The 27,496-nt window shown below is 46.1% G+C and overlaps 3 protein-coding genes across 4 annotated transcripts; 2 read left to right on the forward strand and 1 right to left on the reverse strand.

The window, feature by feature from the left end:
• Window positions 1-1,803: 1,803 nt before the first annotated feature.
• On the forward strand, window positions 1,804-3,747 carry LOC149274875 (SIR2 antiphage-like protein 2). Its single transcript, XM_089505160.1, has 5 exons — window positions 1,804-1,862; window positions 2,205-2,457; window positions 2,747-2,971; window positions 3,066-3,194; window positions 3,382-3,747. Exons 1-5 carry the CDS (start codon window positions 1,804-1,806, stop codon window positions 3,745-3,747), a joined length of 1,032 nt encoding a protein of 343 aa, XP_089361286.1.
• A 4,475-nt stretch (window positions 3,748-8,222) lies between these two features.
• LOC149274876 (uroplakin-3a-like) lies at window positions 8,223-10,011 on the reverse strand. The gene is made up of 6 exons (XM_089505162.1): window positions 9,921-10,011; window positions 9,691-9,825; window positions 9,303-9,576; window positions 9,017-9,096; window positions 8,764-8,896; window positions 8,223-8,376 (listed from the first exon to the last, which is right to left on the reverse strand). Exons 1-6 carry the CDS (start codon window positions 10,009-10,011, stop codon window positions 8,223-8,225), a joined length of 867 nt encoding a protein of 288 aa, XP_089361288.1.
• Window positions 10,012-16,403: 6,392 nt separating this feature from the next.
• On the forward strand, window positions 16,404-23,832 carry LOC149274877 (uncharacterized protein KIAA0930 homolog). Of its 2 annotated transcripts, none has more exons than XM_089505153.1 (10): window positions 16,404-16,545; window positions 20,772-20,920; window positions 21,228-21,335; window positions 21,532-21,609; window positions 21,921-22,022; window positions 22,315-22,455; window positions 22,649-22,843; window positions 22,948-23,113; window positions 23,331-23,486; window positions 23,792-23,832. In XM_089505153.1, exons 1-10 carry the CDS (start codon window positions 16,404-16,406, stop codon window positions 23,830-23,832), a joined length of 1,278 nt encoding a protein of 425 aa, XP_089361279.1. The 2 variants fall into 2 exon arrangements, with proteins under 2 accessions (XP_089361279.1, XP_089361280.1); XM_089505154.1 differs by having other exon boundaries at window positions 16,482-16,545; window positions 20,772-20,941; window positions 21,231-21,335.
• Window positions 23,833-27,496: the final 3,664 nt, after the last annotated feature.

Here is a 27,496-nt window from a genome sequence, read left to right on the forward strand (position 1 = left end):
ACAGGGCCCCTGTTTGGAGGTGGCAGTTATAACGGCGAGGCTTGGGCCGGTCGGCCGTTACAAACAAACCGAGCTGATTTTTAAATTGAAATGAACATTTTTATACTTTATTTCATGAATCCAGCAAGTTACAGCTAAAGACGTAAAAAAAAAGAAAAAGTATCCATAAGAAATGATACAATGTTTTTTGTTGTTGGCGATGTAAACAAATAATTGGTATAACCTTCCTTTCCACTGGTCAAAATATATTTAGAATTTCATTGACTATAGAAAATATGTTTTCGGCCCATAAAGCTCCCAAATTTCAAAAAAAATAAATATATATATATATAATTTAGGTTTAGACTTGAGAGATTTTAGGGGACAATCGGGACTGCACCCTAAAAAAAGAGACAGATGGTAACTCTAACTCCCTGTCGTTCAGCGGGACAAGTTTAAGGTAAACTTTTATTTTTAAGCTGATCCGCCCCATTTAATGCAGTTGTTTGGGTTGGACGCTAATAATGAGGACGTGACGCTGGGATATCGAGAATTCGGTTTCTGGTAGGCTTAGAAAGGGGAGGAATAAAGTTGGCCGAGGAAACGTCTCAGCGGGAAATAAAAGAGATTCACAGAGAGATTTGTTTTCATTTGTGTTAAAAAAGCAGGAGTCTGTGGGGAGGCTGACCCCGTAACCGCGAATTCGAACGTTAACGCAAAAATACAGTAAATCATGTGTATTGTGTACATGAAGTCACTGCAGACCCCACACTGGGGGATCAGAACGGGGTTACGGCTCTTCCAACACCTGCTATGTGCCCCATCACTGGGTATTTGTGTAACGGAGAGGGGCATTTAGAAGAAGAATAATGGGGTTTATTTACCCCGTTTAATTTATAAAGCCGTTTCCTGCTGTTTCTATACACATTATCGGGGCTTTTAGGGCTGTAGAACCCTGCGATCCCCTCATACCCAGCAAACATTCTGACCTCCTAGAAAAGAGGGGCATCAGGGGAGGAGAGAGTGGCATCAGGGGAGGAGAGGGGGGTACATAGATTTGAGAGAGGGACTGGCCTAACTGAACCGCAACACATGGCAAGTATGATGTCACTAAGGTAGCTGGCACTGTGACATGGGTCAGTGACATCAGGGGACGCTGAGAGATCAGCGGACACACACTGTGCGGGGCTTAGCTCGGCGCTCGGCTCCCTTACGGTAAGCAGATAAAGACAACGTAATCTGTCCTGTTGCACGCGTCACCTGAGACAAAGGTGAACGAGGTTCCCACATTAACGGCGAAAGAATCTGCTGCCAGTCATTTAATGATCTATTAAACCCTTAATATCCATCACGAGGATTCTGTTTAATGTTTGTACCAAATAACTCTTATAATGGTCGTTATGGAAACCGCGACTTATTAGGGAGTAAAGATACTCTGAATGTTTAATATCTGCAAGGGGTTAAATATTTTAATATATATTTAATATTATATATTAATATATATAAACCTGAATGATTTTTTCACCCTTTAATTTCAGTTTAATTATTATTTGCTCCCAAACATCTCACAATTACATTCCAATAAAGGCGATTCTGTCGTTTTCTTTTCTTTTTTCCATGACATCATAGGTGAGGATATGCATTGTAGACAACAGACTGAGAAATGGTGGTAGGGATTGGAAGCGACTCATCAGTTAACTATTTCAAGCTTGTAGTTTTGTCCAAGCCGGCCCCCCTCGGGGTCTATGCACCTTTGGTCAAGGTGTTTATCACGTTAGAGCCATGCTTCATCTCATTGTATCGATGTCTCTATTACAGACAAACATGGAGACGGAACAAAAGACGGCGAAAGACTTTACAAACAATGCTGCCCTTAAATCAAGGTAGGTAAATCTTTACATTTTTTTTTAAGCCTGAATTTGGAAAGACAAAAAAAATTTAAAAAAAGAAAAATCATCAATGTCTCGTTTCAGAGCACAGAAGTTATTTTAGTTTTTTATATTAAACTATACTTTGCAATCGGTGGTTAGAAGTTCTAAAAGCAAAGCCAGAAACCACCTATATATTTAGCGGACTTGGAAAATAACTTAAAAAAAAAAACATATTTTACTACTTTATTTCTCTTTCTTCTTAGATTTACGCTCTGATATTTTCACCTATTATTTGGTATCCGTGCGTAGATTTTTTTTCTTCCTCTAAAAGCTATCGGTCTTGTGTCTTCGCAGGAAGGTATTAAAAACTCTGACCAAGAAGCACCCGGGGGAGCTGCTGCTGGTCATCGGAACGGGGGTGAGCGCGGCGGTTGCCCCGGGAATCCCGGCGTTGCGTTCGTGGCGCTGTTGTATAGAAGCCGTGATCGATGCGGCGGAGCAGCTGGAAGTGCTTCACCCGAGGGACGTGGCGGAGTTCAGACGGAAGGTGCAGACGGAGGGAGACCTGCTGGTGGTGGCTCACGATCTTATCAGGAAGATGTCACGAGTGAGTTGAGGTTTTCGACAGCCGTGGCCACTTGTGCTTCTTAGATATGGTTACAAAGACTTCTGTTCCCTGTGATGAGTCTTTGGAGTTTGTAAATAATCCCCAAACAGAAAAGAACATTTTATAGGGGCGGCCGTAGTCAATAGTTCCCGCAGCCCTTCAGAATAGTCAGCTCTGCAGTCCGGAGGGACATTCTTCTTAGTGGTAACACTTCCCAGAGGGACCGCTGGCCGCTTTCATTCCTCTCTGAGATGGTCTGAAGTCTTTCCTTATATTGTCTTCCTGGTAGCTCAACAATGACAGCACCAAGCCCAGCTTTTTCCAAGACTGTCTGATGGAGGTGTTTGAGAAGATGGAGGATCACATCCAGAACCCCATGGTCCTGGAATCTATCCTGAATCTCATGGAGAGAGGAGCCATGGTCCTCACCACCAACTATGACAAGCTGCTGGAGGCCTACGGGCAGAGGCTGGGGAAACCCATGGAGTCCGTCGACCTGTATGACAAGGTCAAGGTAGGTCCTGACTCTACCAGTCTATACAAGTGTCCAAGTCAGACTCAAGACTAGAAATCCCGTTCCGATGAGTGACCTAATGCTGTGTTCGCAGGTCCTGCAGTGGGCTCGGGGCCAGAATAAATATGGCGTTCTCCACATCCACGGCTTGTACACGGACCCCTGTGGCATGGTGCTGGATCCGTTCGGCTATAAAGACGTCACGCAGGACTTTGAGCTCATGGTGAGGTTCCTCTGAACTTATTTTGCCGACAAGTTAAATGATGTCTCCTGTTGAGTAGAAACAAAGAAACCAAAGGTAGCGAAGGACCTTCAATGCACGAAATGACCACCTTAAAGCGTTTTGCGATTGCTTGATCATAGGAAGCCATTTTTATCAGTTCATGACCCTGGTTTTCGTCTCTTTGCAGGAGGTGTTTCAGAACTTGTACCTCTCCAAATCCTTCCTGTTCCTCGGCTGCGGAGAAACTCTACGGGTCCAGATCTTCCAAGCGCTCTTCCTATACACCGTGCAGAACAAAGTGGACCTCGAGCACTACATGCTGGTCCTCAAGGACAACGACGAGTACTTCTTCAAGCTTCAAGCAGACATGTTGCTCGTCGGCATCAAGCTGATGTCCTTTGGGAATTCGTACGATACTTTCCCAGACTACGTGAAGCGTCTGTCCTTACAGCTGTGCAACCACAAAGCTTCAGGTAGTCCAAAAAAAAGCTACGGTAAAAGTGCATGGCACAACGGAGGGTGTAACGGCCAATCACGGAGCGCCCCTTACTGATTGGACAAATCTCCCCTCGTTTCTAAACAATGGGAACCCCAATAAGTTTGGGGTCATAATACAAGAAACAAGAGTCGGTTTTCTTAGCGTTCTATTAACCGTTTTTTTTTTAATGGCCCCCTTTTTTCATGAACTTTACCAAGTACTGTGTTTTAAGGAGCTATTTTTCAATATATGATGTAATATGTGATATTTTAGCCCTAACCTTAAATTATCATAAACGGGGTCTTCAACCTCACATTTCTCGTTGATTCCTTAGATGCCCAACGCCAGGTACGCACCCAACCGATAATCACGCACTATCTCCCTACCGATACCGTAATGTTATTATTATTTATTGTTTTATATAGCGCCAACAAATTCCTATGGTTTTTATTTCTAACGGGTTGGAAATCCAGTCCTTGAAGCTAAAGATACGGGAGTTGGGAGATCTAAAGTTGAATTATATATTATTATAATTTATTATTTATTTGGCGCAGAACAACCCAAAGAAAAGCCACCGAAAAGAAAAATGGAAGAACATCCCGGGAGCGTGAAACCCGGGTTAACGTCCGACATATGGTACGGATTCCTCTCCCCGGAACAAATATTATTTCATTTAGTTGGCATGAGCTCAGGCGGCAAGAGACCAAGAAAGTTCTTCTCTTGAGAAACGAGAGATAAAGATCACCGCGTTCTCAGCGCCATCAATGAAATTCAGCATTAAAAAAAAAACAAATACTTGAGAATCGCATCTTTTGGAATGGATGTAAAAATTACTTTGGAGTGTTTTAGTTATTTTTTTATTTTATTTATTATCTAGGGGGCATGACCATGTATGCTATTTATTCGTATACACACCACCATGGGGGCACGTAACTCCTTGTTTTTGAAAGAAACCATTAAAATAACATGAAATGGATCAGAAATCCAGTGCAGACGGGGTTAATGCTGTAAATGACTATTGTAGCTGGAAACGGCTGATTTTTAATGGAATCTCTAAATAGGCGTACAGAGGCCCTTTATCACTCCCATCACTCCTGTGTTCCAATGGCCCTTTATCACTCCCATCACTCCTGTGTCCCAATGGCCCTTTATCACTCCCATCACTCCTGTGTTCCAATGGCCCTTTATCACTCCCATCACTCCTGTGTTCCAATGGCCCTTTATCACTCCCATCACTCCTGTGTTCCAATGGCCTTTTATCACTCCCATCACTCCTGTGTTCCAATGGCCTTTTATCACTCCCATCACTCCTGTGTTCCAATGGCCCTTTATCACTCCCATCACTCCTGTGTTCCAATGACCCTTTATCACTCCCATCACTCCTGTGTTCCAATGGCCCTTTATCACTCCCATCACTCCTGTGTTCCAATGGCCCTTTATCACTCCCATCACTCCTGTGTTCCAATGGCCCTTTATTTGAACAGTAGTATATATATATACGCACAGATATATCTCACATCTCACGCATAATACTTTAATGATATATTGACTTATAACCCCATATTTATAAAGGAGGACCTTTGTTGCAGGTTTTACGGTAATCCTAAAATCTGTTTTATTTATTTACAGAAATGTCGGACGCTTTCAACGCGCAATCAATAAAATGCACCAGAAAAGGAACTCAGTCCGCGTCCCCACAAGGTTTTTATTTATTTGCACCGATATCGAACAGTGTTAGAAAAAAAAAAAAAGGATCAGTTACATTGACCAATCGGAAACGGATTCCTGGTACATTGGGGGCAGAACAGAAAAAATGTCACCTACCCGACATCACTACACGTTAAGGCTGACCCTGCATAATGTACAGTTAAATCACACAGGTCGCTGATTTACCAATACATTATCTAGAACATCTCACTGATATAGCTATACATTGTACAGGATGACTTATGGTTTAGTGAATAACCCCCCCCCCCCCCCCCCCGGCTTAACTGCCTCTCCACTAATTGCCACAAATATACATTTATTAATTATGTTTTCTGGGTGAGATGAAACATTTCGTACGGGGGAAATACATCTTGTCTCCATTATATTGATTAAAATATACATAAAGATAGCCCCCAAAAATACAATTCTGAATGTGATTGACGGTTGACGGTAGTGAAGGAATCGGTGCGGGAGCCGCCAATCAAGTCGATAAATCACAACCAGAAACATTTAATAGAATTATATCAATTATCCTAGATTAGGACAAAATTATTTTTCTTTACTTTTACTTTACTAAAGAAATCTCCATCAAATGTGGGAAAGCTAGGTTTTAACCCTTTGAATGGCAAAGCTCATAAGACCCCCCTCTAACAATCGAAAAGTTAACAATTGGGCTAAAAGACACTGAGCTGGCCCCTGTATAATGTATAGATAAATCAGTGACCGGCCCCTGTATAATGTATAGATAAATCAGTGACCGGCTCCTGTATAATGTATAGATAAATCAGTGACCGGCCCCTGTATAATGTATAGATAAATCAGTGACCGGCCCCTGTATAATGTATAGATAAATCAGTGACCGGCTCCTGTATAATGTATAGATAAATCAGTGAGCCGGCCCCTGTATAATGTATAGATAAATCAGTGAGCCGGCCCCTGTATAATGTATAGATAAATCAGCGAGATGCCCTGTAAACAGGACAGACGGCTGATTCTTTGTCTCTTCCGGAAAAGCAGCTTTTGTGAGACAAGCGAAGGCGCTTTGGGGGTTTCTTGAAATTCCGGTCGGCCGGTTTCTCCCCGGAGAGCGTCCCGAAACCCTCCCGAGGAGCGCAAGGAATGCGGTAATTTCAGAAATGTCCAGGGTGCAGCCGGGTCGGCGAGAACCTCGACGACAAAGCCGCTAACGCTGCAGTCCCACTCATTCCCCCTAATGTAGTGCTTACATCTATAAACGCTGCGTTAGGGTTTGAACGCCTAAATCCCTCCCTGAACTCTAATTTTGTATAATTCCTTCATGGTTTTATCTTTTTCTGGTGTTTCCCTTCTATTTATAGCTCTGACATCGGCCGTGGGGAATTCGCGTTCTTCCATTTTTTTTCCGCATTCAGGAAATGTTTTTGTAATAATATCATAAGAGACTCTGGCGCGGCTAAGCAGACCCGGGCTGGCTGTGACGAGGCGGCCCTGGAGCTTTAAGGCCAGCAGCCGCCTGATCCGAGTCCGAGAGCCGGACATGCGCGGCCACGCGTTACGCTGTTATGGTCACATGGCGTGTGGCAGGGCTAACCGGTGGCCGCACATTGCCAGATTAAAATAAATAAAAACAAATAAACATCGGGCAGCTGCTGGGAAATCTGCCCCGTGAGAACTTGCTAGGCGGCCTTTAATAGGAATAATAAAATATTTTATATGAGAAAAAATGGCGACGTCGCAATATCTCAATCTTAAGAAAACACAGATAACTACTATGTAAGAGAGAAAAAAACCTCAACAATCCTGCTTCATAGCGGTTAAGCCACATTCTTCAGCCTCATGATCCAGGAACAGATAGCGTATGGAGGGGGGCATTGGTTAAATAAAAAAACAAAAATAAAATATAATATATATATATATATATCGTATATTTATTATTTTTATATATTTATTTTTTTATCCAATGTTTAACAAGCATAATTCTCAGTGGGTTTTATTTCAATATAACCAAAACAATAAGAAACTTAAGAAAAACATAAAAGATACAACATTAAAAAACGCGGTCAATTAAAGTGACTTCACCAGAACTTATTATTATTATTATTTTTTTAAATAAAAATGTAACGTTGTATCTCCCGATATTCCGTGTCCTGAAAAAAATTCAAATATATACAAAAATGTAATTCCTAAATACAGCTTCACGGCTCGGCCCGTTTAGAGTTTGTCCGTAGATTTAATTATTATTTTTTTTTGTCGCCAACATTTATTACGAAAACTCAAAGGGCCGATTAACTTTAAGGGACGCGATTGTAAGAAAAACAGATCCTTCCCCAAACTCACCGACATAACGAAGTCAAAAGTCTTTTAAACAACATTTTATTGTAAACCTCAAGTTATAAACAGAAAAGAAAAAAAGCAACAAAATAATATCTTAAAAACATTTCTATGCAAAGGAAAATTTCAGAGAAGGGCACAAAAATAAGAAAGAATGCAGTAAAACGGTTAGTTTTCACATTTAAAGGTTTTTTAATCTCCTTCTCGGTAACAAATTCTCTCATTGTGAATAAAAATACGGGGGGGTATAAAAAAAACCAAAAAAAAACCGCTTAACGTTCTATTATATTACCAATGGGGGGGGGGCTTTCTATTGCTAGATATTTTTTGGGGGGGTTAAAAATCATTGAAGGAAAAGGTGATTTTGGTAAAGAGGAGATTTCTGACATTTAATATTTACAGGGGAGAAAAAAAAATTCAATAGTGGAAACGTATTAAACAATAAAGAGAAAAAGAAAAAAAAAAAAAAGTCCCCCCCCCAGGGATCCGGTTATTATTCACTCCAGAACTTGCGAGCGGCGCGGCCGTCGGGCTCAGCTCTCCGGGTGGGTCACGTACTGCACTCGCTCGTCGGACGGCAGGGTGGTGGCGTACGTCGGCTCCGGCGCGCTCTGGGCCTTCATCTGGGGCTTGTGGGTGGTCCGGGATTCGTGTCTCGTGGCTTCCATGCCAGACGACGAGGAGCCCCTGCGTGGGAATCGATACAGCGGATTAACGCGGGGTAGACACACATTCTACGCACTGATGATGTCATATGTTGGCGCTTTGCGGTCATAGGGGCCGTGCACACCGACGAGAGGCCCCCCTTGGAGATTCCTGTGGCTGCGGCTCCAGGGACCCCCTACGGCAAACCTGCGGCTGGGGAATTTATGCCGTGGCTGAGGGGTCTCAGCTTAATGCGGAGATACCAATTAACTCTCGCATGGTGGGATAGAAAAATATTGGGGTCCCAAAATATTGCCGTTTCTGACCCATTTCGCTATACAATTTTTTTTTTAATGAGAAGTAATTATATATATTTGTGCGTCAGGATATGGCGCTTTATGGAGGGGCTTCGCAGAGGGCTGGACTCACAGCAGTCCGGAAGCGATGGCGGCGACGAGACCGAGGAGGATGAAGAAGACGAGGACGCTGAGGATGGAAGTGAGGACGATCATCCCGCCGCTCCTCCTGCCGGGCCAAGTGTCGATGGACGAAGGGTCTTTGGCTACGGGGAGGAAAAACAAAAACGCGTTGGTGGCTCAGCGAAAACGCGGGATTATAGAAGGATACCACGGCGGCCGGATCCCCCACCCAGCAGCTTCTACTACTATCGTAGATTCTTTACCTTTGTTTGTTGTGATTGCAGGCGACCAATTGGTTTGACCGTTGAAGACATCGTTTGAATCCGTGAAAACGTATTTAAACCTTAAAAAAAAAAAAAAACAACTTTTAGAGATACAAAAAACAAAATAAATAATTTTCATGTAACTTTACGGTGAGGGTGGTAGGTAAGCAGAACAGCCTCCCAGTAGAGGTGGTAGAGGGTAATACAGCGAGGGGATTTAAGCATGCGTGGGATAGGCCAATGACCGGTTAAGGTTGGGTTGATCGCTCCGCATTTGGGGAGTTACCGGTACGCGGTGCTATTCCTGAGGGGCGCGTTGCACGTTCCGGAGAAGTTGGGATCGTCGAGGCAGGAGAAGTCGGCCCCGACCCGGGCGACGGATCGATCCAAGATGTCCTGGACCAGAATCGCGTTCGACGATTGAGTGAAGTTGGGGAAGTTTCCACAGCCGGGGTAAGGAAACGCGGCCGCCAGGTAGGGGCTGTGCTTCCCGCCGTCCGACTCGCGGAACGAGGTGCGGAGAATCTTATCGGCGATCATAACAGTCGCGTTCGTTCCGCCTGAGAAGGAAAAAGAAACGTTTACTCCGACGACATACACCGATTATTATTAATGCAGCGGCGGGGTGCCAGGGCAGGTATTAAACACACGGATTAATGCCGCGGGGCGCTTACCGGCCTGCACCACGTACAGATACACTCTGTTTGCCGACTGCTCCGCGCAGTACGGCTGCTGCAGGACCACCGTCGTCTGCGTGGGATTTATCCGGATAAAATTATTATTCGCCAGCGAAGGAACGTCCGCCCCGGCTTCAAAAACACAAAACAGAAGGATTATCATCATCATCTTTTATTTATACAGCGCCAACCACTCCCGCAGCGCTTCTTGCAGTCCCTGCATTCACCCGGGGGCTCTGCGTTTAGTACCGCTGAGAATCTCTGGAGCTGTGTAGAGACACGCCCATTCCCCGCCCACTCCCCGCCCACTCCCGACATCATAAACAGAGCGCCCCCACAGAACCAAGGTGTTCCCAGCTATGCTGATCACCCATCCACTGCACTGAACCCCCCCCAACTGTCGGTCATGTGATATTTTGGGTGACTTTCCCGGCTCAAACACCACACTGAGCTGAGGCTTTATGGCGATGCTAATGAAGTCCGTTCCTCCATAGACTTTCATTAGTCAGAGAGTCCGACTGGGTGATTAAGACTGAACCATTCTATTGTTCCCCACAGGCAGTATGATAAGGAGTCGGGGGGTTTAGTAGATCGGGGGTCAGATAACAGAGCGAGAATCATACAAATGGCTGATATGCAGCTGCCTGAAAACTTTATATTATGGGGGCAAAAACTACAACTGGGGTAAAAAAGAGAATTATTATTTTTGATGAGTAAGAACAGCAGCAGAGGGTCCCCTGTCGGATAGATCGCGTCCAAAACGTCGCCTGTTTCCCTCTACAGCCTCCTTGGATTGTATCGCGGGGGTAACGGTGGTGAAAAGTTTTGTTATCATCATAGCAACCAATGAAACGGACCGATTGGGGGATTCCATCGGGAGCAACGGTGTTAAGACCACTTTTTGAAATGTATCTATACGTTATACAAGGGGCCGGCTCACCGATTTATACATTATACAGGGGGCCGGCTCGCTGATTTATACATTATACAGGGGGCCAGCTCACTGATTTATACATTATACAAGGGGCCGGCTCACCGATTTATACATTATACAGGGGGCCAGCTCACTGATTTATACATTATACAGGGGGCCGGCTCGCTGATTTATACATTATACAGGGGGCCAGCTCACTGATTTATACATTATACAGGGGGCCAGCTCACTGATTTATACATTATACAGGGGGCCGGCTCGCTGATTTATACATTATACAGGGGGCCAGCTCACTGATTTATACATTATACAGGGGGCCGGCTCGCTGATTTATACATTATACAGGGGGCCAGCTCACCGATTTATACATTATACAAGGGGCTGGCTCACCGATTTATACATTATACAGGGGGGCCAGCTCACTGATTTATACATTATACAAGGGGCCGGCTCACCGATTTATACATTATACAGGGGGCCAGCTCACTGATTTATACATTATACAGGGGGCCGGCTCGCTGATTTATACATTATACAGGGGGCCGGCTCGCTGATTTATACATTATACAGGGGGCCGGCTCCCTGATTTATACATTATACAGGGGGCCAGCTTAGCCCTTTCTGCAGCAGGGCCCTTAAAAACATTAAACAAGCTCAGGGAGAAGAGATGTTCAGCTCTCCTCCAAACACCCAGTTTAGTGAATAAGTCCCTGTATCCTTATTTTGTAAACCCAGACACACTGCATCATTGTCCGACCTCAGCCTGCTGGTTGAAGAGTTAACGCGGCCCCGTTAAATTTTTATTAAAAAAACCCCCACAAAAATAACAAAAATTTTTCTGACCAATCATCAGAGACCCGGCCGGCTCGTTACATAAAAAGACATTTAAAGGAAGGAAACGCGGAGAAAACGACGTGAAACGCGAGATTTACTAAACGGCTCACCCAAGGAATTCTGCAAAAGCAGCCAAACGCAGACCAGGAACCCTCTGCAACGCCCCATAATTCCGGAGGTCAGCGCGCCGCGGCTTCCGACCGATCTGCAGCAAAGGATGAAATGAGGCTCTCAGGTGTATGGAGACGCACCTGCACCCCTGTGGCCCCGCCCACCCAATCTATCAGCCAATCACAAAACCTGCATATTGGTTTCTAAACACCCCCCCCGCTGCGGGTCGCTGTAAGAGGAAGGGGCAACTCACACAACCGGTTTTACTTATTTACCCCGTGGGGCGACAACGTATAAAAAACGCATTGTGGGGGCCGTAAGGATTTTTATTGCACCATGTAAAATGCATATCTCATAACGCCCCCCTTTCATTGATTATCTTGGTTGCCCTCGTCCGGGTATGGGGCCCCCAGCTCGGCTCCCAGGGGGGGACAGCATGTAGCCGGCTGCTGCAGAACCTCTTTGGGGGCCAGACGGCGGGAAGTAATGAAATAAAATCTGCAGATCGTCGCCCGGAATTTAAATATTCTGAGCAAAACAAAAAACCCAATTTTGCAGCTTTTGGAAGTTATTTTGGTGAAATCCCCCCCCCCCCCCCGACAGCGGAGGAATGCGGCTCGGCGAGAATGACGACTTTCTGCTTTATCAGATGTGAGATCTCTTTTTGCCCCGGGGCAAGTTTTTGTTTGACCGTCACCCCAATCTCCCCAACACTCACTGCGACCCCCCCCATAATATTCTGGAGTATAAGAGATTTACCCCCAATCTTTCCTAATTCCGTTAGTTTAGGGCAAATTCATTCTGCAAAACCCCCCTCGTCCGCATTTGCCCCCCTTGCCCGCCGTGCAGGAGATATACTTACTGTCCGCTCCAGCGGGGGGCTAAACAAATGTCACGGAAAGGGGGTCTCAGCAGTTTTAAGCGGCCAATCAGTGGCGAGAATCACTGGATGATGGAGGAGGCCGGGAGCTGCAGCTTCTACCTAAGGAGAGTTTTTTTTCGTATTATTTTTTACCTTTTTAATGAATTCATATTAAAGCCCCGAGCGTTGGGGTCTCTCGCGTTTTCGGTTTAAGGCGACGCGATCTGCTGATTATTCCGAGAATTCCGAACATTTCTGGAATCTGCAGAAACCAAACAGACCGGTTTTATTGCGTTGCTGCCGACGTTGCCGACGCTTTGTGTTTAGAGCGACTTCAATCACCCAAAGAGTTACTTTTCCCAAAAAGACACATTTTATGAAACATTCGCCTCAGGTGACCCCAACCATCCAACCCCTCTCGGCGGATGAGACCCGCGTGCGCGATCCCCTCCAGCATACAAACCTTAATCAGTCGTTCAGGAGCCGGATGCCTATCCCATGCGTGTTTAATACCCTGACTGTATTACCCTCTACCACCTCTGCTCGGAGGCTGTTCCACTTATCTACCGCCCTCTCAGTAAAGTAAAACTTCCTTCTATGTTGGCAGCATGCCCAGTTTAATCTTAGATTTACCCCCAACACACACTTTTGATGTAAAAACACCCAAACGCTCACTCACGCTAACATCCTTTCACCCTCTCTCTCTCTCTGTGTTTCTCTCTCTCTCATACCTTCTCCACCGACCACTTCTGTGTCCCTGGCCGTGTGTTGGCATGAGTGTGTAAACGTGTGTGCGTTAGCGTGTGTGTATGTGTAAATGTCTGTGTGTGTGTAAATGTGTGTGTGTGTGTGTTAATGTGTGTGTTAGCGTGAGAGTTTGTAAAATGTATGTTAGGGGGGTCGGGAAGGTGCCGATGAGGCGGCTTGGCTTTGGTGGCTCCCCGGCCCCCGCGGTCTCCTCTTCCCTCCTGTCTGCTTTTCTAGCCCTTCATGTATTTTAGAGCCGAGGATTGCGATGAGGGAGACGGCCGTCGGCCGCGTTGCACTCGGTTAGCGAGGAGGTCAGCGGAGGAAGAGAGATACGGTAATTGCACTCCTGTCCATTTAAATTATTGAATAACACCGGCGCCCTCTAGTGGTAAATAAATGCACGCGCGTCCGGGGATTATACCGACGAATCAGGCGAGTGAACGGTCAGGAGGTATATCAAGTCACCTGTATTCAAGCAGGGATTCCAGCTGTGATATAGCAGGGAGAAAAGCACCAATCGGGACGCTCAGATATCATTAAATCAGAGGAGAATAGGAAGGAGTCGGCTCCAGACTGAGTGACCCCAGAATCTGCCAAATCACCCCGAGATTGGGGTAAAAACCCGGAGAATCTGCCCATTCACCCTGAGATTCAGGGGCAAACCCCGACAGTTCTCTGAATAAACGACATCCAAGGTTTTCCCCCTCATTACAGCCCTGATCCAGGTAAGAATTACACCCACAACCCCAATAATACCCCCCAAGGAGGCAAAACCCATCATCATGTATGATTCATTCCGGCTCAGATTTGCGGGGAGTTTTTAAGACACATTTATTTATTTTTCCCAACAATATTGGATCCGGAGTCATAAAATTTATCTTCTAATCACAGAAACGGAGGAATAAATATTAATAAAGAAGGATTTCATTTCCTGGAAACGATGCCGTTTATCCAGCGAGGGAACGAATTTCACGTGGAAATAAAATTGAAGCTTTTTATTAGATTTTCACGATTGGGTTTTTCCATAAACAGGAAATTATCGCCGGCCTCGCGTCCTCCGCCATTCCTGATCAGATCCTCCGCGTTACCCCCCAAACACTGACACCCCTGCCCCAGCCCCCCCCCCCGTTGGCAAGATTTCACTTTTAATTAGCGACAGAAGGTTATAAACTGATCGACCTCACGAGACTCCCGGCCCCTGCAAATAAATAAAAAATCTATTAAAATATAATAAAAATGACTGAATTTAAAACCCAGACCCTGCCGGCAGATCGGCCCCATCCGGCCCCCGTCTAGTCGCCCGTTTCTCCTGCTGTAAAGACTCAAACCTTAATCAGTCGTTGGTCTCGTCTTAGATTCAGGAGCCGTATGCCTATCCCATGCATGTTTAATACCCTCACTGTATTACCCTCTACCACTTCTGCTGGGAGGCTGTTCCATTTTTCTACCACCCTCTCAGTAAAGTACCGTATTTTTCGCTCCATAAGACGCAGTTTTTTTCCTCCCAAAGTAGGATGAAAAATCAGCCGCGTCTTATGGAGCGAAGATGCAGGCAGGGAGGGGGCAACGATATACCGTATTTATCGGCGTATAACACGCACTTTTTTAACTAAAATCCGGAGCTTAAACCCTACCTGCGTGTTATACGCCGATAAATCCGGGGTCGCAACTGAGGCAGGCGGCGGCGGCGGCCGCCAGCAGAGGAGTCCTGGATTTCTGCCAGTCAGGGGGGCCCAAGGGGTGCCGAGCGGTTGCTGAAGACAACCGCTCGGCAACTCTCGGGCCCCTCTGCCTGACAGATATACAGGAATCCTTTGCTGGCGGCAGCCGCCGCCACCGCCACCGCCGCCTGCCTCAGCGCTTCAACTCCTGTGTTGGAAGCGTTTGTCTCGGGTGCCGGCGCTTTACGCTGGGCGCCGGCATATGACGTCAGACGCCGGCGCTCAGCAGTGAAGCGCCGGCACCCGAGACAAACGCCTCACGCTTCCAACACAGGAGTTTAAGGTAAGTGACCGGGGCGGGGGGGGAGATCCTGAGAAGGGGGGGTTAGGGAGTTAGAGGGGAGATCCTGAGAAGGGGGGGTTAGGGAGTTAGAGGGGAGATACTGAGAAGGGGGGTTAGGGAGGGAGGTCTTACTGTGTGTGTCTTACTGTGTCTGTGTGTGTCTTACTGTGTCTGTGTGTGTCTTACTGTGTGTGTCTGTGTGTGTCTTACTGTGTTCATAGCTTATTCAGTTATTGTAATAAATATTTTAGCCCATTTTTTAGCTCAAAATATTTTTTCCTTTTTTTTCTCCTCTAAAATCTAGGTGCGTCTTATCAGCAGGTGCGTCTTATAGAGCGAAAAATACGGTAACTGATTAAGGTTTGAGTCTTTACAGTGGGCGGAACGGGCGAATCAGACAGGCCGGATGAGGCTGATAGGGGTTTTAATGGACGCGAGGTCCAATTAATAAAACACAAAAATGTAAATAAAAATCAATAATAATGAACTACTTTTGCCTTCAGGTACTAAACTATAATATGGAGATGATTGTGCACCCAATGCTGGTCCTGTGAACATACAAACTATGATATTATTCCATATCATACATGTGTCATGTATGTGGGGAGACCCCACCCAGAGATCTGTGTCTGTATTCCGAGCGCGGAGATAAATCCACCGCCTACCCCCGGACATCAGGGATCTGCCACCATCCTGCCTCGCCCGCCGGGGCTCCAGCTCTCCCCACCCGCGACTACGGCCCTTTAAACCCGAGCCGAGCGCTGATTGGCCGGAACTGTCAGAACGGTCATGCAACCGCATAATGATTGGCTGCGCGGCTGTCAAAGGCCCTTGGAATGGAAGCGAGCGCTGATTGGCTGCTGGCGCAGCACAGCCCTTTAAACCTTATGCATGCTGCTGATTGGTCGCCTGAGCCAGAACGGCCCTTTAAACCAGTGAAGCAGCTTGTTGCAGGAAATGCCCGGGGCGGAGTGAGGGATCCCAGCTGATCTGCTATGGGAGGCGGAAGTGCCGGGTGACGAGAGGGCTCTGCCTGCCATGGCCGTGTCACTGCGGGCTCCCCGTCTACCTGCTGGGCATTAAAAAGAAGGATAACCGCGAGGAGGGCACCGGCAGCACTGCTACCCCCATCATCCGGCCCGGGGCTAGGGGGCAGCAGGGGGATCCCCGCCTCTGAGATCACACAAAGACTGCGATGAAATCATCTTTGGCAGGATGGCAGCCTTCAAGACGATCAGCCGGGTGGGGAAGAGAGAGGAGGAGGACGGAGATCCGGACAGATCCCTCCAGGAAATGATTTCTGCCATAGTGGACGAGAGGAATCGCCTGAATATCCGCCAGGAGATCAGCGGACTGGGTGAGTGGGTGGCACCGATTCCATGCCAGCCGGTACCCAAAGGGTTAAGGTGGGCATTGGGATGGGGACCCCCTAGGACAGCGGTGCCAGTGATGGGGTAATTCCTAGGAGGTGAACCAGAGCTCTTATTGCTGGGGGGGGGGGGGGGTGATGATGTCTCTGGGGGCTTTTATAGACCTGAAATGACAGATGTGCCCCGTAAGATGCCCCTCATACCTGGGTGGGGGTCACGGTGTGGAGAAGACTCAGGGAGTATTGGTTATTTTTGTCAATCTTTATCACTCTTTCTGTATTTAAGGCTCATTTCATCATCATTATTATTATTTATTGATTTATAAATGGGGGGGGGGTCTGCCTGTAGCCCCCATCTTTGTGTCACCTCGTCTGCCAGCCCCAGCCGCCCACCCCGCACGGTGCCTTCGAAGAGTTAATCAACCACGACCTGGGATTCCTGTGACCGGAGACCCGGATTTGGGGATTTCGGCTGTCGTTGGGTCCGGAGCGCTGTCTGATTCTTTGGGATTGTGACTCTGTATTCCCTGACGCGCCGGGGGTCTCGGGGTCACTGGGGGGTCTGCTGGCCGGATGTGGCTGCCTATATTGTGCGTTACTAGTCCTGGTCTGATCAGGGCCCGGAGAACCGGTCTGTGTTCTGGTTCCGGGGGGGTTTATTAGCCGGACCTCTGGGTCTAAACGGGGTCTTTAAATTGCCCTCCTCTGCCCGAGAAACGCGTGGAATCCGCTGAATTATCCCGAGTGCGCCTCGCTGTGGGGCGACGTCCGGCGGTTACCCTGCGATGGTCGTCGGGGCCGCTGGGGTTAGGTTACCGCTACGCCAAATTCATTAAATGTTAGATTTCCACACACATTCCGTCCGCGGCTCTGTCTGCTTCCCGCCGTCCGTCTGTTACAGCAAACCGAGTAACATCCCTGCGTTATGGTCTTCAACTCCGATCACTCCCAGCCAGCCTCCGAGTCGGGGTCGCTGGATTCTGGTCACTCTTCTACCTGTCGGGAAATCTTATGTTTTTTCTTTATATTTATAAATATAAATCCCTCTTTTTAGTGAAATTACATATTTTTATTTTTAAGCCGAGGTTTCTATAAATAACGCTCCGAAACTCGTCCTGCTTCCCTATTTCTGATTTTACTTCCCGTTGATCTGCGAGTTCCGTTTCCCGAACGCGTCGGGTCGTCTCGGTCCGTCGGTTCTGGTTCCGTCAGACCCTGTGAATGTAGGGACTGTAAGAAGTGCTGCGGGAAGTGTTGGCGCTATAGAAAAAATGACTTGGTGTCTTCAGTCTTTCATTAGGGGGCAGATGATGCCCCCGACCCCCCCCCCCCCCCCCGAGCTAACACTATCGCTTGCGTGTGACCCCCTAGCGTGTAACTAGCGGTCTGTATGTAGCTTTCACAGGGACCTGCGACACTCTGGGATGGGGGGGGTTGTGGGGGTCTGTGTTTGCTCTTCGCAGGATGAAGGCGTCTGCTGCCTGCCGAGTCCTGTCCTAATCGCAGACCGTTCTGCAGGCACATCTCGCTCGGTCCGTCGCTGACGCTCTTTTGTTTGTTTAAAACGTATTCGTAGGTCGGTCCGACGCACAGACGAGTTTAGCTGTTTTTGGCTTCCTCGCCTCCTTCTCCGCTTCTTCTGTCTTCCAGTTCTGTCTTCCTTCTTCGGTTATCCTGGTACTTCTGCAAAGGGGCGGGGCCTCCATGCACGCCCTCTCCCACAGTGGGATGAGCTGGGAGGAGGCAGTCCCTACCGTGCACGTCGTGGCTCCGCCCCTTTGCGGAAGTGCTCCATGAGGCCAGAATATCGCGCGGGATCCGCGGAGAAAGAGAAGCGCGTGTCTTATTTATTATTTTTTTTATTCTTTTAGTGCAGGGAGTGCGGATCGCGTCGGCTGTTGCTTTGTTATCAGGACCGAGAATTCTGATTTATTAAAGGCCACGATAAAAATCCCCTCTGTGCCCGGAGCGAAGCGCGTCCCCCGCTAACCAGAGAGAAACGAATATTTAAACCAATCCTAAATAATTCGGCATCGATTGGAAGATCCGTCGCTGGCGGAGCAATAAAAACAAAAAAAAAATGTAAACCAAAACTACCCCGGAAACAAAGTATTGAGCGTCCTGTTTGGAATTGTTTTTTGTTGGCTTTTTTCTGTTTAAATCATAGAGAATATTTTGGATATTATATATTTTTATATATATGATGTATTTGTCTGTCTATATCCGCCATGTGACGCGGTGGGATCAGATCCGTGATTGGGAGACAGTGGTAAAAAGGCGGGGCATAGGGATTATAAAAACATGAGATGGGTGGAGCTATGAGTTCGCAGGTTCTCAGTATAAATTCTCTGATCCAAAGACGCTCATCGCGGCGGCTCTGTCGTAAATGATAATTTTTTATTTCTATAGCGCCAACCTTTCACGCTCCGCTTCTTGCAGTCCCTGCGTTTGAAACACGATTTCCTGTAACCTGGGATTTTAAAGGCTGATACTTTGTATCCTCTGTTTGTTTTGTCGTCGTTCTCTCCGGCGCTTGCAGGACTCGATTCTTCATCCACAAAAGAGGAGAAAACCCTTTAAACGTCGTTATTCTGGACAAAGTACCGTTCAGCAGCCAGAGCCCCAGACTGTGTATAAATAGTGTGACTTAGAAAGTGAGTCGGGTTCTTGGCGTTTTTTTTTTCCATCCCGGCGTAGAATGTTTGAGTCTCTGCGGGAAAATAATAATAAAAAAATAATACTCAATTTCTAAGTAAATTGCCCAATTTTTCTATTTTGGATCCTTCATCCCGTCAACAACTCGTGACTGCAGACTTGGCGTTCCGGGGCTGTGAGTCACTATGAAGGAGCTGCCAGTTTGAGTTCCGCGGGCCGGAGTGACGGACCCCCCACCCCCCCCCCCACCCGTGACCGGCACCGATTAGTCACGTATGAGGCAGTCGCCTGGAAATGCCCCAGAAATTGGGGTGGATGTGGAGTCTTAGTAACGATGCAGAAATAAATGAGCAATCGGAAAGGTTTAGAGATACATACACCCCAAGTGTCCCTGTTTAGTTTGTCCAGTCCCTCTATGTGCCCATCTTTTCTAGGAGGTCAGAATGTTTGCTGGGTATGAGGGGATCGCAGGGTTCTACAGCCCTAAAAGCCCCGATAACGTGTATAGAAACAGCAGGAAACGGCTTTATACATTAAACGGGGTAAATAAAATCCATTCTTCTTCTGTGTATTAAACGGAGCTGCGATCGGGAAGGAACGTCGCGTTTCCAGAATGATGATTAGTGTTAGATTAGATGGTGGCGTCTTTACCTTTTTTTTTTTTGTTATACTTTGATTTCGGCTGGCTGGGAGTAGTTGGAGTTGTGCTATAACATGATGTATGTTGAATAAATATATTTTCTTGGAATTTCTAAGAATCCCTTACAATTTACATTTTTAATAGAACGGAATTCCATTTTGTTCCAGATTTCCCGTGTGTTGTTGCTGCTGCAATGGCAACAGTCAGGGGGCGTGTCCCATCTTTGTCACATGACTTTTGGGTGATGTTAAGCAGCAGCTGATAAAATATGAACGGGAATTTGAGAGGATTGTTTCTGCCGAGCAGGGCCGGCCTTAGGGGTGTGTGACCTGTGCGACCGCGCAGGGGCGCCTGCCCGGGACATAACTCATGTTAAATAAAGTTTAAAAAAAACCCGATGCTTTAATCTAAGTCCCGGGCAGGGGCGCCGAGCGGTCGCTCGTGAATTTCTCAGCAACCGCTCGGCGCCCCTCACTCTCCGTGACTCCGTCGCGGTGCCGGCAAATGCTGGCACCGCGGCAGAGCGAGAAGACGGATGCCTCCCGCTCTCACCGCAGGACTCCGGCAACAAGGTAAGTGTGTGTGGGGGGGGGGTCGTTTGAAGGGGCGGAAGGGGGGGGGTGTAGTTTGAAGGGGGGGTAGTTTGAAGGGTCAGAGGGGGGGTGTAGTTTGAAGGGGCAGAGAGGGGGGGGTAGTGAGGGGGGGCACCAGAGGAGTAGTCCGCACAGGGCGCCACAACGCCTAAGGCCGGCTCTGCTGCCAAGTGATATTTAATGGTGATATTAACCCTTTAATAGCACATCACGAAGCTCGTTATATTCTATACGCCCCAGGAGTTAAAGATCTTTCTAAATGAAGTCACCTGTATTTATTTTATTTTTTTTTTTATAAATTTTGTTTTTATTTATTCCCCCCCCAGGTTTCTTTAAAGATGACCGCATCGTGTTCTGGACTTGGATGTATTCCACATATTTCATGGAGAAGTGGGCTCCCCGGCAGGACGACATGCTCTTTTACGTCCGTCGGAAAATGTCTTACGTTGGCGCCGACGGCAACGAGGGAAAGAAGGTGACGCCGGCAGAAATCCGGGTTAAATTCCGTATAATAAAGAGGTTTTTATTGATGGTCCTGATCCGGATGTTAACCCTGTACTCGTACTTAGGACCCATCTGGGTGTCTTTTCTGGGCACCTGGGGTATGCGTGGAAGGGGCGGGGAAAGCTGCACATAGCTCCTCCCACTTCCCACCTGTTCATCCTTTTAAATGTTTCTTTCTGACCGGAGCTGGAATTGTCTCTTAATAATGGCGGCATCCAGCTGGTTAGAACTGTTACAGTGCGGTGCGGATTATAACGTTCGATTTTTGTTTCGTTCAGCAGGTAGACGTGGAAGTCTATCGAAAAGACTCCAAGAAACTTCCAGGACTTGGGGACCCGGATATTGACTGGGAAGAAAGTGTCTATTTAAACCTCATTTTACAGAAGGTGACATCTGCGTTATATTTGAGCACTCGGTAAAGGGGTTATAGATAAGTGGAACAGCCTCCCAGCAGAAGTGGTAGAGGGTAATACAGTGAGGGCATTAAACATGCATGGGATGGACATCCGGCTCCAGCGACTGGTTAAGGTTTTTAGTCGGATTTAAGGCCGTGTCGCTCATCGCCGTCTTGCTCCTCCGCAGTTGGATTACATGGTGACATGCGCGGTCTGCACGCGATCGGACGCCGGAGACATTCATATCCATAAAAAGAAGTCGCAGGTGAGCGGAGGGGCAGCGCGGGTCTAAAACACCGCAATTAGGGATATGAAAGAAAATAGCCGGGGAGCCGAGGCTTTTTTGGCCAATTACATTTAAAAAAAAATGGTAGGCTAAAAAAGTTTTTTTTGTTTGTTTTTTTTGTTGTTTTTAGTTTAGTATTATGAAAGTAACAATATCTTGAATTCTATAAAAAAACATTTTTAGATCCTTTATCTCAGTATTCAGTAAAAAAAAAAATAAAAAAAAAATTGATGATGATAATAATAAATAAAATAAAAATATAAATAGTTACGTTTTTTTGTTTTTCATAGCAAGTTTTTGCGTCTCCCAGTAAGCACCCCATGGACAGTAAAGGGGAGGAGTCGAAGATCAGTTACCCGAATATATTCTTCATGATTGACAACTTTGAAGAGGTAACACGGGTGCGGGGCGGGGCGGGTGCGGGGGGGGGGGATGCGGGGCGGGTGCGTTACGTTGGGGTTCAGGTGTTTTCATTTTATTTAAAATTTAGAGCTGATGTTTTATTAGTATTTTATAATTTTTTTTATTCTGGTTGAAGGCGTCTTAAAGCGTTATTCGCAGCTCATTCCATGGAACAGAATAATGTATAATCGGCTCTTCTGGGGGTTCCGGGGGGGACTGTTCCGTTTTGCCCCCCGATAATCCGCGCCCCCCCCCCCCCCCGTGTGTTTATGTGCGTTCCAGGCGTTCAGTGACATGACCGTCGGGGAGGGTGAAATGGTCTGCGTGGAACTCGTCGCCAGCGATAAAACCAACACCTTCCAAGGCGTGATATTCCAGGGGTCCATTCGCTACGAGGCCCTCAAAAAAGTGTACGATAACAGGGTAGGTAAACCCCCCCCCCCTGCGAATTTATATATTATAAAGAACAGACCTCTGAGGTCTCTTGGTGTAACTCGGTGCAGAGGTTAAGGTTTGAATAACCTTTTCATGGTCCTCATAATTAGCTTTTTCATGATCTTCTTTAATAATTGGTTGGTAAATTCACCCCCCCCACCCCCCCCGGTTCGTATTTTAGGTCAGCGTGGCTGCGAAGATGGCCCAGAAGATGTCGTTCGGCTTCTATAAGTATAACAGCCTGGAGTTTGTGCGCATGAAGGGCCCTCAGGGCAAGGGCCACGCGGAGATGGCGGTGAGCAGGGTCTCCACCGGTGACACCTCGCCCTACGGCACGGAGGACGACTCCAACCCGGGCTCGCCTTTACACGAGAGGGTAAGCGGCGGTCTCGTCTGCTACTGGCCCTCTACGGACTGTCTCTTAGTAGGAAAACCAATGGCCAATTTAACCCTTCGTGTCTCCGCTCACCCCCGTGCCAGGTCACCTCGTTCAGTACTCCGCCGACCCCAGAACGCAACAACCGGCCCTCGTTCTTCTCCCCGTCCCTGAAGAGGAAGGTTCCCCGGAACAGGAACGCCGAAATGAAGAAATCTCATTCGGCCAACGACAGCGAAGAGTTCTTCAGAGACGGCGACGACGGCGCAGGTGAGAATAACGCGGCGGATGGATGGCGGATGCTCCCGGATCCATTGCGTATCTAGAACAATCGTTCAAATAAAATATTTTTTTTTTATTTTCTGAATTGCGATCGAATTAAAGGCGTTCTGATGGCCGGATTGGGAAAGGATTCAGGAAAACGCCGTTCCCAAACCGAGAATACCGCCCCGAACTCCCAATAACGTTTTTATAAATCTCTCCGCAGATATACACAACGTGACGAACCTGAGGTCTCGCTCCCTGTCCGGAACGGGCCGCTCGCTGGTCGGGTCGTGGCTGAAGCTGAACAGAACCGACGAGAACTTCTTACTCTATGCACATTTAACCTACGTCACTCTGCCGCTGCAGCGCATTCTGTCCGGTGAGCGTGGATGGAGGGGGCTGGTTAAGAAGTCCAATGGAAAATGTATTTACCCCTTAACCCCCCCCCCATCCCAGCGCTGTATCCTCCATAGCCTATCATAAGTAAGAGAGTCTGAGTGGGTGATTAAAACTGAGCCTTTCTAGGATAACCACATACTCATGGCTAATATGCATTTGTAAAAACATTGAAAACATTATATTGTTGTATTTTTATTTTTTTTTTATTTTTATTTTTTAAATATAATGCTAAAATTAGTATGTCGGGCCCCCCCCCCATTACGTGACTGTTTTTCTTTTCTGTAGATATCTTGGAGGTGCGACAGAAGCCCATCTTGATGTCGTAGCGAGAATTGGCTCGGTCGTGGGGGGGGGTGCAGCATCGCTGCCAAAGTGCCTACTCGCCCTGCAAGCGATATCGAGTGAGTGCTGCCGCCTAGTGTCGAGGAGGGGATGCGCGCCGAACAAAGAAGCCGACAAAAATCAAATCCGAACGCTCTTCCTGTTGGACACTGTGTGGGGGCTTGCGATACAAAGGGGTTAAAAAATACCAGCCAATCAAAAGTGCCTCTTTTTACCCCCTCCTTTTGATGTATGTGTATTCTACATCCATATGGTGTTTCGGAAGGGGCTGTGATAAGAAAAACGCCCCCAAACCACCGTTTTTATATTTGTTATCCGCCCTTTAATACGAACAAAGTCCGCCGACCTGGCGCCGCGTTCTGTCTGCGCCTCGGTAACGTTTCACTTGTGATTCTGTGAATGTCTTTCTGCGAGCCGATGAACCGAGAGTCTTGGGTAAGAGGACATTATTATTATTATTTAATTTTTTTTTGTGCTTTCCAATGCAGAAAGCATTACTTTGGTCCTGCGCCATTTCCTTCAATCCGTGAATATGAAAGCCGAGCAGCTGTTTGATTTTTGTTACTGCAAAAAAAAAAATAATTTTAATTTCTCCAAAGTTTGGACATAATCAGGCTGTATTCATTTTATTTTTAAATATAATTGCACCTCCTATGATTCCTAAATGGGGCTGTAATAACCGGTCTACAGAAACTGTTATTTTGGTTAAAATGGGCAAATACAAGAATTTGTCGGGTTTGCTTGTTAAAATCTCATTTTAAAGACCCGGACTAGGAAACGAATCCGATTCCTTCGATCCTGCCTGCTTTCAGAAGTCAAACGGACTCAAAAATAAACTCCCTCTCCATGGGGGATTTTTGTTGTATTTATTAAAATAGGGAGGTTTATAACCACGTTTAGTAAATACCATGGTAACCTGTGCTTTACACCGGATCCGTTTGTGTAATAATGTTGCACACAAAGAACTAATATTTCTGACTTGAAATCTAAACTGTGAATACGATGATTTTTGTATATAGAAAAACCTGTAGTGTTTCCATGTAACGCGGCCGGGGGGGGGGGTGATTTAAATATTGCGTTAACTCAATTATGATTTAAATTGAATGTAATTCTTTACAGAGGTCACAGTATTAGGAGCTGCGCTGTGAGCCCGGGTTGGGTCACAATGTTTTTGCTGTCACTCTGTGGAGTCAAATCGGTGGAATTTATAGAAATTGCTTCCTTTTGTGTATTTTATTTTTTGTGGGGGGGGGGGCGGTGAAGCTTTTCCAGGTCAGACGGATTCTAGCGGTTTTTGGTTTAGTCTGATTTAAGATTAAGTTCAGCGGTGAGGGTTTTTTTCTTTAATTTTTACCCATTTTGGTTTTCATGCCTTTTTTGTTTAGCCCTGCTGTAGCAGCGAGGGGGAACGACCCGTGTGTGAGAAACACGCCTGTGCCCGTTACATACGGATCAGAATAGCGAGCGCATGAACACGGTTTAGTGTAAAAAAAAAAAAAAAAAAAAAAAAAGGGCTTTAAATAAAGTGTGCAGCAGTTTTCTACTTACTATAAGAGCCCAAAACCAAACTTGCTTCTCAGCCTATTCCATGCATCTTAATCCTTTTTACTAAACGCTACCACTTCCACTAGCATGCTGTTCTGTGCATCCACTACCCTCCCAGTGGAATATTACTAAAAACCCCAAAAACTTCATTTTCTACCTTCCAAAGGGAAAAAAAAACTTATTTGCAAAGGGCAGATTAATAAGATTTAGGGCTTTGTAGTAAAGCTGCTGTTCCACTTACGCAATTCACGAAATCTTTAATTGTATAAAGTGTTGCTTCATTCAGAATTCACAATTTTGTCACATGACACAGAAAGAGGCACTGATAGGTTGTTGCCAAAGAAACTTAAAGCCTCAAATGTTTAATGTTATTACACCTTTAGGGGAAAGAATAAAATAGATCTGCTGAGGTTTATTCACTTAACATACTAGAGAGCGATTAAGGTTTAGTCTAAGTGGAACTGCGCCTTTAAATTTATAGCAGTGTTACTATATGTATATACTAAGGGTTTTTTTATGCATGTAATTTTAGGTCACTGGTTTTCACCGATTGTCTACAACAATGTATTAAATATCCGAGATTTATAGGCGAAAAATCAGCGTTTTCGTGGATTACCAAAATAAGAATTTTTATACTGATTTTGTAAAGAATGCTGCAGCTTAGCGACTTTTTTTTTCTTCCCCCTATGTGTATTAATTGTGCTTCTGATAAGATGTCTTTGGCCTGGTTTGCAAACAACTCCCACTAGTCTCAGCCAGACTCTTAATGCAGGTGACAGTATTTCATTACAACAGTGGATACTAAATATACCCCCCCCCCCCAGTAACTCATTTAGTGACCCTGAACGTAAAGAGGCCCCTAAAGGTAAGCTTAATAAACATTAAAAGAAGCGCTTCGCTATGTGATGTCTGAATGTACGGCCCGGGCCGACGTCGCCATTTTCTGCACTAGTTAAATGTATTAGGGGGTGGCGGGGCACTCAGACCTTAATCAGTCGTTGGTCTCGTCTTAGATTCAGGAGCCGTATGTCTATCCCATGCATGTTTAATACCCTCACTGTATTACCCTCTACCACCTCTGCTGGGAGGCTGCTCTACTTATCTACCACCCATTAGGTAGCAGAGCAGCCCCACAATAGAAATTGGTACGGTCTGATCATACAGTGTAAAAAAAAAAAAAAAAAATCTCAAACATTAAATTATCTCAAGATGCCGAGTTATGCCACAAAGCAGTGTTTAACGCTTCAGGGGGTGCCCAAAGTGGTACAAGGGGCTGTCGATATACGGCTCCTAGACGAGGGCCACATTTGCATCTGTTAGAGGCAGTTTCCCCGGTTGTTACGTTTTATACTCATCTTTGAGTTGATCCGGTCACATCGTCACGGAATAGATTGTGTGCTGCGCGTCTACATTTGTCTTTGTTTTATGTGCGTTTATATAGAGCTGTCTGTTTCTACTTTAAAACAGAATTCCTGGCTGTCTGATAAGAATAACTCATTAAAGTAACAACACTTTGCCTTATGGTTGTGGTTCGTATCCTAAAAGCAACGCCAAGGTCTGATTCATTCTTCTTTCATTAATTAAAGTGTATAAAAGCCCTAAAAATACCAGCACCTGCTCCGACATTCACTGCCGTGAAAGCTGCTGCTGCTGCTTCTATATCTGTAGAAGGGACCGCTGAGGTTTAAGTAGGAAACTAGGTAAAAAAAAATAATTGTGAAGACCTCACCATTTGAAAGACCCCCCATTATTTTCCTGTAAATGCCACACTAAGTAGTAATTTATTTCCCACCCCTTAATAAATATTCAACCTCAAGGCAATAATCAGATGGAATTGGGATTTTTGTCTGCATTATCGGATGTTGTATAAACCGCAAACACCAGAATTTATGAAGAAACAGAACCGAATTTATTAGCGTTGATCTGCGTCAGGCACCAGATTTGACAACCTTAAGACTAAATTGCAAGCATTTTCTTTTGATCGACAACTGGCTGCAAAAAAATTTTTCATTGCTTTGTGAAACAGGTAAAATAACCTTTAACAGTCAGTGAAAACACAAAAAATAAAACCCTTCCCTGGCTGGTTTACCAAACCAAAAAAAA

This window comes from Sceloporus occidentalis, unplaced genomic scaffold, assembly GCF_023333645.1.
Source record: "Sceloporus occidentalis isolate IW3139 unplaced genomic scaffold, rSceOcc1.0.p SCAF_313, whole genome shotgun sequence".
Lineage (NCBI taxonomy): Eukaryota > Metazoa > Chordata > Lepidosauria > Squamata > Phrynosomatidae > Sceloporus > Sceloporus occidentalis.